Source organism: Gorilla gorilla, chromosome X (genome assembly GCF_029281585.2).
Source record: "Gorilla gorilla gorilla isolate KB3781 chromosome X, NHGRI_mGorGor1-v2.1_pri, whole genome shotgun sequence".
NCBI lineage: Eukaryota > Metazoa > Chordata > Mammalia > Primates > Hominidae > Gorilla > Gorilla gorilla.
Genome location: NC_073247.2, coordinates 152,715,944 through 152,725,522, shown reverse-complemented (window position 1 = coordinate 152,725,522; position 9,579 = coordinate 152,715,944). Strand labels below are relative to the sequence as shown.

Sequence of the window (9,579 nt, the reverse complement as noted above, 5' to 3'; positions counted from 1 at the left end):
AGTGATACCACCAGGTACTATGAGAGTTCCCCTGATTTTGGGTTCTTATGGAGGTGTTTTCTACTGTGTGGATAGCTGTTAAATTTGTGTCCTTGCGAGGGGGCTGATCTGTGCAGCCTTCTATTCTGCTTTTCTTGCTCCGCCTCTCTCAGCTTAGTTTTGGTTTGTTTTTGTTTGTTTGTTTTTCCTCTGCAATGCCTAAGGCTAAAGAATGTGATCCCGTATTACTATCCTAAATATGAAAACTTCTTTAATGTCACGTGCTGGATGGAAATATTAGTTTGCAATGAGGAATGCCTTCAATTGTACCTATCAAAGAGTAAGAAAAAAAGCATTGGGAGTTTTTGTTTTTACCTTGTGGTCCGACAACTTGAAAGAATATTCTTTTATTCCAAAGATGGTACGTGGGGGATTTTGTTCTGGAAATCAGTGCTAGGTATGTAGGTATTTGGTTGGAGAAAAGCAAACTGGTTTTTGTCTATTGATATTTAGTATATTTTATTTTTTCATGTTATCCATGACAGTGTTATGACTTAGCAAACAACAGTTACAAATAACTAAAATTGTAATCGCTCCTGCATTTTTATTTAACTCCCTCATGTATCCTGAGAAGACCTTCTTGTTTTACCTAATTATCTCTCCAACATCCCCTGAACTCTCAAGAGGTAGACACTATGTGAAGGTCAATTCAAAGACAGAAACTAAAACCCCATCCACGGGTGACTCCATGGTGAATCCCTGTGGTGTCTTTTCCCGCTAACCGATGTGTATCCACCAAGCAGTTTTCTTTTTCACTATAAATATTATACTGTTTGACATTTTAAGACACATCGTAATCAAAATCTATAGCCTTAATTAAATGATGAATTTCAGGAAATTATCATGCAAAATGGAAGTGTTAGGAAGCCGATAATAGACACACTCTCCTAAAAATGATCTCACCACATCACACCTAACCCTTCTCACCACCTTGCAGTTCACATTCCGTGGAAAAAAGCTCCTCATACTTAAGAGTGTTTTACTTTCCTTTTCCCAAGTCACGGCGATTTTGACTATTGACACTTGCGGATATCAACACATTTCTAAAGCATACTTATCTTGATTAAAGACTGCTGAGGTCATTAAAACAGTGACATAAATATTTAAGATGCATTGAACATTTTGTTTTAGAATTGGCTTTTCAATCATTTCATTACAAGCAAGGCTTTCCTGCCGTTTACTTACTCCTACATCTACTATCTTCTTTTGTATTGTGCTTTGTGTTTTACAGAACATTTACTCTTTATAAAGCATATATTTCTAGCCTAGGAAAATATCCAATGGAAAGGGGATGGGAATACGTTTGATATGTCCATTCAGCAGAACTATGTGCTGCCGGGTACAGTTGCGTGAACATATACACATCTCCACTTCCTGTGAGATAAAATTTTAAGAAGAAAATTTTCTTTAGGAATCAGTCCTCCCCCAGGCCTTATGTACGATGTCTGGCTTACTGTCAACCTGTGGGTCTGTCCACCAACCCTACAGGACCTCATATCCCTCCCTTCTCAAATGCCTACCTCTTCCCTTCCCTTCCCCCCCCACCATCAGAAAACAGGCAGAGATATACACAGCCATCAGCTTCTCAAACTTTATTTTCATTGGCCAAGGTTGACGCATGTAGCTTCTTGCTACTTTGCAGGTGTTTCAACCCTTATTTCCATGAATTCCTTCTCCTCCATTTGGAGGGGGTTGATTCCGTTCTCTCGGGAGTGGTCATTCACCAATTCCCCTGGAGATGTTCTTTTAACGTTCCTCCTGTAGCGGACCACTACTGTGGTGGAGGCCTCAGATGTTTTCCTTTTGTTAGGAGCAGGTTGAGGGTCTGAGTCCCCATTTGGGGTCTCCGGCATCTGTTAAGAAAACAGGGAGAGGCCAGGAGGACATTATTTTGGGTGAACAGGATAGAGACTGGATAGCACGGGGGGCTTCATGAGAAGAAGGAATGCAGGTTGAGGAAGGGGTTTGATCCAGAGAAGAACAAGGTTGAACCACAGAGTAGGGATCTATGGGGAAGAAGAAGAAGAGGAGCGTGGGTAGGGTCATCTGTTAGTCCAAACTGCACCATTTTGTAAGTTCTTTGCTATCTTGCAGACCTTGGTCAAAGTGAAACATCCCATGGGGGTTCAGGCCATGAGAAACATCCTGCCTAACCACCTGTCCGCAAGGCGGACAAAGGCCCAACTAAAGAAAGATCCCTATCATATCTTGCTTGGCAACGTTCTAAGGAACACCACAATGATATTCCACCAGAAAAAGGGCCAAACCACCTGATCATAAGAACATCTTATCAATATCCTGCCGGGCAGCAAGCCATACTGCCCAGGCCCCTCCCACCCCTACCTACAAGCACCCCAGCCTGTAAGCGGCGGTGGGCTCTGGCATTAAGCGGGTCCCCCACTTCCACAATTGTCTGCAATATTCCTGTGTTGTTGTTTGAGCCGCCCCCGCTCTGTGTGTCTTTCTTTCACCCTCGCCTTCCCTTCAAAACCTAACAATCTTACCGTCTCGTCGGCCTCGTTGGAATCACAGCGGACGCTCCTCTTCACCCCGCTGGCACTGGGTTGTTCGTTCATTGTATATATTGGTTCTTCAATGGCTGCAGTGGGCTTGTGTAGGTTTTGAATCTTCCCAGTGGTCCAGAGCTCTTGCCCTCCCTATATATACCCTCCTGGTGACAAGGCAAGGCCACACCCTTGAGCTTTGTTTGATCATACAGGCAGTGTCCCAGCCAATGGCAGCCCTAGGGTGGCTTCGACATCACAAAGCACCACTGCTGACCACTCCCTGGGCTTGCGGGCGAGGGGTGACAGGGGTGTAGAGCAAACCAAATGCTGTTGTTGTTTCAGCATCCCCTGAAGATGCATCCCAAACCGATCTGCTGCCGCTCCTCATTTCTCCATGTTTAATGTTCATGGTTCACGTGGAAGTCAGAGGATGTTTCCTTCAAGCCCTTTCCCCACAGCCATTCCTATGAAGTGATTCATTCTTTTGTCTTCCAGCCCTCACCATGACTTAGTATTTTCGATGTCTCACCTCAAATCCCCCAAGCTAGTGTGGCTACATTTATTTATTGGCGGAGATGTGAATTATCCCATTTCCCTCCTACACTTCCTTCACATGCACCTCAAAGACCATTTACTTTTGGGCTACTGCCAGGCAAATTTCAACCCATGTTCTTTTACCCAATGTCCATGTAGTTCTTTTAAGTTTCCTATTTCCAATCTGAAATAATGGCCTTCAGTCTGTCAAAACTTTAGTGAATAAACATTCTTTACCGTGTATCCTAGTCTTGTTTCAAATCAGGGGTGTATATTTTTTTCTTTTTTTGAAATGGAGTTTCACTCTTGTTGCCCAGGCTGGAGTGCAACGGCATGATCTCAGCTGACTGCAACCTCTGCCTCCTGGGTTTAAGTGATTCTCTGGCTCAGCCTCCTGAGTAGCTGGGATTACAGGCCTGTGCCACCACGGCCGGCTAATTTTTGTATTTTTAGGAGAGACGGGGTTTCACCATCTTGGCCAAGCTGGTCTTGAACTCCTGACCTCGTGATCCAGCCGCCTTGGCCTCCAGAGTGCTGGGATTACAGGCGTGAGCCACCACACCCAGCCAGGACGGCCATTATTAAAACCACCATTGACAAGTAAATTTTGGTTACTTCTGTAGCATACAACAATTTAACATAAAATTTATAATTAATAACATACAGAAGTTATTTCAGAATTATAAGAGTTTCCCATAATTTTGGAGCACATATCAATAACATTTCTATAAATACAGCCCAAAGAAAGTCAAACACCATTTTATATTTGACGATGCTTCTTGTATGATTTTTATACCAAATAAGACAAATATGTCTCTTTTGGACTTCAGAGGACTCATATCAAAAAATTAATGAAGAATCAAGTTAGAATTTGACTTTGGAAATTTCGTCAAAGATAAAAAGTTTAAAATGCGTGATATCATGAAATAGGGTCATGGGTCATTGTAAAATAAGTCATTCATTTAACCAAAGCAGTAACTCAAAGATTTCAAAAAAAAAGAAAAAAAAAAGTGAAAATCTTTATTCTTTGAGAGAGGAGACTTAATATCCCAAACAATAAGCCCTAATTAAAAACAGGATGCGGCAAATTAAATTTGTTTTTTTGAAATTTTATAATACAAGTTTAATCATCTTGACTGTAAAATATAATTTCTATAAACCTTGTAACCTTTATCATTTTGCATGAAGGAGTGAGTTAATGCTCCAAGAAAGCCTTGTTAAACTGGCAGAGCAACGTAGATACTGGTTTTGCTTTAGTGTGCCTTTGATATGAATGGTTAATTCCTAGAGAAACTGAGCTACTTTTCTCTTAATATCAGCCCTTACAATCTCACATGCCCACCTCTTCCACAATAGTCCTTGGGCCTTGAGGAGTTGAATAGTTTTAATTTCTGGCCCTGCATCTCATGAACGCAGTTTACTTTGATTAGCATCTTCTACTGGGCCTGAAGATAAGGCTGTAATTGCTGTCAGTGTTTAAGATACAGCAGAACTTGGTGTCCTTTTTAGACCCAGAAGTTAAAGCCCTATAGCTCAATGGCACAAGGACTTTAAAAGCACATACAGAAAGTTACACAGATGGAAGAAAACACTTTTTTAGACCTTGAAGAAAAAATTTTTGGCCTGTCATAGTGGCTCATGCCTGTAATCCTAGCACTTTGGGAGGCTGAAGCAGGTGGATCACTTGAGGTCAGAAGTTCGAGACCAGCCTGGCCAACACGGTGAAACCCTGTCTCTACTACAAATACAAAAATTAGCCGGGCGTGGTGGCAGGAGAATTGCTTGAACCTGGAAGGGGGAGGTTGCAGTGAGCCAAGATTGTGCCACTGCACTCTCAGCCTGGGTGACAGAGTGAGACCCCACCTCAAAAAAAAAAAAAAAAAAGAAAAAGAAAAAAAAACATTTTTAGCATCAGGCCACAACAAACAGAACACAAGAGAAAAAAAGAAAAAACTTATATGAGCTGAAAATGAGTTGAAAGAGAGAGTTATTCTTTTGCACCTTTTAAAAGAGGAGAGTAAACCGAAAATGGTGAGATGTGATAAAAGTTAAACTTTGGGTTTAAAAAATTAAAATCTTTTAATTTATTAAGAGTAAATCAACTCCTTAAGAAAATTTTATTGTTCTGATGAATCTTTTTAGTGTTTTTTTAATATCATAAGCTAAATCTGGAAAGACTATTATAAATAATTTCCCTTTAATTATAGACAACTTTATACAAATCATTTATGACAGCTTGGACTTTCTGTTTTATCCCTTCCTCTTTCTTTATTCCTTTGAGATACAGTCTTGCTCCGTCGCCCAGGCTAGAGTCGTGCAGTGGCGCCATCTCGGCTCCCTGCAACCTCCCCCTCCCGTGTACAAGCAATTCTCCTGCCTCAGCCTCCGGAGTAGCTGGGACTACAGGCACGTGCCACCACACCTGGCTAATTTTTGTATTTTTAGTAGAGACAGGGATTTGCCATGTTGGCCAGGCTGGTCTCGAACTCCTGACCTCAGGTGATCCATCCACCTCGGCTTCTGAAAATGCTGGAATTAACAAGCATGAGCCACCATACCCAGGCTTCCTTTTTCTTAAATAACCAGTTATTTTATTTTAGAACAAAAATTTACCATACAAGATTCTTTCTCAGATAAAATTATTTTCCTTTTAACCTTTTGTGCCAAAAATGCCTGTTCATAACTTCCTTCACATCGTTCTTATTCACTGATTAGCTAATTTCATAAATAACTTTTAAATAAGCTTCAAATTAGACAAAAAGTATTTTCCTTTAAGATCACATTTCTTTTTTACAGAAAAATGTTATCCTATAATTGAAAAAATTGGAAATGACCCAGACGTGTAATATCTTTTAGCTTAATATAAATTTAGATTTTAAATTATATGACAAGATAATCTACAAGAACTTATTCTGTTACATTTGTGTAATTAATTAATTTTCTAATAGTTTACCCAGATTACTTATGAAAACTGTGATAGTTACCATTTAAAGTTATGTCCTTGTTAACCATTTTTATAAGCTGTGAATTTCAGGTTGTCCTGAGTATGAACATTAAGGTTAGATAAAGCGTCGTTTTTTTGTTTGTTTGTTTGTTTGTTTTTGTTTTTTTGGCAATCACTCAGGATTTAGCTATTTTTGTTAACGAAACAATATTAAATTCTTTACTTGCTAAATTTTACATAAACAAAGATAATTCTCATTTGAGCTGCATTCATAGCTTTAGAACCCTCATGCCAAATGTTGACATCTAGCAGAGATAAATAATGTATGTTGGGAATTCCAAAGCCATTTCTAATTCAATTTCACTAAAATTTTTAAAACCAGCTTGTTTATTGAAGATTTGCTTAAGTCACATGAACTTGAAAAAGCATTTGGCTTAAAGTCTATTTTTCTGAAAAGCATTAGATTTAAGTGCGTTTGTTAAGCCAATTAATTAGAGCTCTTTTCTACATTTTTAGTAGTGAAATGTCATATCCATGACACATAAATACATAGATGTATTAGACATGTAGATAGAAGTAGATCTTATAAATTCCTAAGGACTTTATTTTTTCCTTGTATTTTAGATTTACAATTTCTTCATAGCCTATTTTATTGCCCTAGGCAATTGTCAGCTAGATAGCCCTAAATGTGCATATTAAAGGAACCCTTAGGTAAAAAAAAAATCAGAGAGTGAAATTTGCATCTGAAAGCACAGAGAGAAAGAGTCTGGTGATGTTAGAGGGAGATTAAAGATGGATGCCCAATCAAACACAAAATTGTAGAAATATATTATAGGATTGTATAAGGAGACCGGTTGTATTTAGATAGGGACTACCTGTCTTTTAACTGGATCTCTGAGCTCTGGGCAGAGCCCACACTGAATCCTAGGTCTCCAAAAAGGGAGAATTACTATGAGGCTACACCAGGTGACGGTTTTACAGTGTACTTTTTTTTTTTTTAACGAAGACATTTCTAAGTGTCCGAGCTACTTTCTTCCTTAAAAATCCAAGAATACTCTCTGTTGTAATAACTGTTTTAGTCAAAAACTTAGAATTACCATTCATCTCAGCAGTAGCCCAAAAGTAAATGGTCTTCGAGGTGCATGTGAAGGAAATGTAGGAGGGAAATGGGATAATTCACATCTCCGCCAATAAATAAATGTAGCCACACTAGCTTGGGGGATTTGAGGTGAGACATCGAAAATACTAAGTCATGGTGAGGGCTGGAAGACAAAAGAATGAATCACTTCATAGGAATGGCTGTGGGGAAAGGGCTTGAAGGAAACATCCTCTGACTTCCACGTGAACCATGAACATTAAACATGGAGAAATGAGGAGCGGCAGCAGATCGGTTTGGGATGCATCTTCAGGGGATGCTGAAACAACAACAGCATTTGGTTTGCTCTACACCCCTGTCACCCCTCGCCCGCAAGCCCAGGGAGTGGTCAGCAGTGGTGCTTTGTGATGTCGAAGCCACCCTAGGGCTGCCATTGGCTGGGACACTGCCTGTATGATCAAACAAAGCTCAAGGGTGTGGCCTTGCCTTGTCACCAGGAGGGTATATATAGGGAGGGCAAGAGCTCTGGACCACTGGGAAGATTCAAAACCTACACAAGCCCACTGCAGCCATTGAAGAACCAATATATACAATGAACGAACAACCCAGTGCCAGCGGGGTGAAGAGGAGCGTCCGCTGTGATTCCAACGAGGCCGACGAGACGGTAAGATTGTTAGGTTTTGAAGGGAAGGCGAGGGTGAAAGAAAGACACACAGAGCGGGGGCGGCTCAAACAACAACACAGGAATATTGCAGACAATTGTGGAAGTGGGGGACCCGCTTAATGCCAGAGCCCACCGCCGCTTACAGGCTGGGGTGCTTGTAGGTAGGGGTGGGAGGGGCCTGGGCAGTATGGCTTGCTGCCCGGCAGGATATTGATAAGATGTTCTTATGATCAGGTGGTTTGGCCCTTTTTCTGGTGGAATATCATTGTGGTGTTCCTTAGAACGTTGCCAAGCAAGATATGATAGGGATCTTTCTTTAGTTGGGCCTTTGTCCGCCTTGCGGACAGGTGGTTAGGCAGGATGTTTCTCATGGCCTGAACCCCCATGGGATGTTTCACTTTGACCAAGGTCTGCAAGATAGCAAAGAACTTACAAAATGGTGCAGTTTGGACTAACAGATGACCCTACCCACGCTCCTCTTCTTCTTCTTCCCCATAGATCCCTACTCTGTGGTTCAACCTTGTTCTTCTCTGGATCAAACCCCTTCCTCAACCTGCATTCCTTCTTCTCATGAAGCCCCCCGTGCTATCCAGTCTCTATCCTGTTCACCCAAAATAATGTCCTCCTGGCCTCTCCCTGTTTTCTTAACAGATGCCGGAGACCCCAAATGGGGACTCAGACCCTCAACCTGCTCCTAACAAAAGGAAAACATCTGAGGCCTCCACCACAGTAGTGGTCCGCTACAGGAGGAACGTTAAAAGAACATCTCCAGGGGAATTGGTGAATGACCACTCCCGAGAGAACGGAATCAACCCCCTCCAAATGGAGGAGAAGGAATTCATGGAAATAAGGGTTGAAACACCTGCAAAGTAGCAAGAAGCTACATGCGTCAACCTTGGCCAATGAAAATAAAGTTTGAGAAGCTGATGGCTGTGTATATCTCTGCCTGTTTTCTGATGGTGGGGGGGGAAGGGAAGGGAAGAGGTAGGCATTTGAGAAGGGAGGGATATGAGGTCCTGTAGGGTTGGTGGACAGACCCACAGGTTGACAGTAAGCCAGACATCGTACATAAGGCCTGGGGGAGGACTGATTCCTAAAGAAAATTTTCTTCTTAAAATTTTATCTCACAGGAAGTGGAGATGTGTATATGTTCACGCAACTGTACCCGGCAGCACATAGTTCTGCTGAATGGACATATCAAACGTATTCCCATCCCCTTTCCATTGGATATTTTCCTAGGCTAGAAATATATGCTTTATAAAGAGTAAATGTTCTGTAAAACACAAAGCACAATACAAAAGAAGATAGTAGATGTAGGAGTAAGTAAACGGCAGGAAAGCCTTGCTTGTAATGAAATGATTGAAAAGCCAATTCTAAAACAAAATGTTCAATGCATCTTAAATATTTATGTCACTGTTTTAATGACCTCAGCAGTCTTTAATCAAGATAAGTATGCTTTAGAAATGTGTTGATATCCGCAAGTGTCAATAGTCAAAATCGCCGTGACTTGGGAAAAGGAAAGTAAAACACTCTTAAGTATGAGGAGCTTTTTTCCACGGAATGTGAACTGCAAGGTGGTGAGAAGGGTTAGGTGTGATGTGGTGAGATCATTTTTAGGAGAGTGTGTCTATTATCGGCTTCCTAACACTTCCATTTTGCATGATAATTTCCTGAAATTCATCATTTAATTAAGGCTATAGATTTTGATTACGATGTGTCTTAAAATGTCAAACAGTATAATATTTATAGTGAAAAAGAAAACTGCTTGGTGGATACACATCGGTTAGCGGGAAAA

The 9,579-nt window shown here is 40.9% G+C and overlaps 2 protein-coding genes across 2 annotated transcripts; one reads left to right on the top strand and one right to left on the bottom strand.

The window, feature by feature from the left end:
- Positions 1-1,616: 1,616 nt before the first annotated feature.
- Positions 1,617-2,934, bottom strand: LOC101137030 (sperm protein associated with the nucleus on the X chromosome A). The gene is made up of 2 exons (XM_031005944.3): positions 2,544-2,934; positions 1,617-1,892 (listed from the first exon to the last, which is right to left on the bottom strand). Exons 1-2 carry the CDS (start codon positions 2,613-2,615, stop codon positions 1,671-1,673), a joined length of 294 nt encoding a protein of 97 aa, XP_030861804.2. The 5' UTR covers positions 2,616-2,934; the 3' UTR covers positions 1,617-1,670.
- A 4,468-nt stretch (positions 2,935-7,402) lies between these two features.
- On the top strand, positions 7,403-8,711 carry LOC115932322 (sperm protein associated with the nucleus on the X chromosome A-like). The gene is made up of 2 exons (XM_055375989.2): positions 7,403-7,784; positions 8,436-8,711. Exons 1-2 carry the CDS (start codon positions 7,713-7,715, stop codon positions 8,655-8,657), a joined length of 294 nt encoding a protein of 97 aa, XP_055231964.1. The 5' UTR covers positions 7,403-7,712; the 3' UTR covers positions 8,658-8,711.
- The last annotated feature ends 868 nt before the right edge of the window (positions 8,712-9,579 follow it).

What these genes read in the sequence shown, in the direction of transcription:
- LOC101137030 (XM_031005944.3), bottom strand. Translation starts at nt 2,615, where the DNA reads ATGAACGAACAACCCAGTGCCAGCGGGGTGAAGAGGAGCGTCCGCTGT. An exon ending in CCAACGAGGCCGACGAGACG is followed by an intron (nt 1,893 to 2,543) that starts GTAAGATTGTTA and finishes TTTTCTTAACAG; the next exon opens with ATGCCGGAGACCCCAAATGG.
- LOC115932322 (XM_055375989.2), top strand. Translation starts at nt 7,713, where the DNA reads ATGAACGAACAACCCAGTGCCAGCGGGGTGAAGAGGAGCGTCCGCTGT. An exon ending in CCAACGAGGCCGACGAGACG is followed by an intron (nt 7,785 to 8,435) that starts GTAAGATTGTTA and finishes TTTTCTTAACAG; the next exon opens with ATGCCGGAGACCCCAAATGG.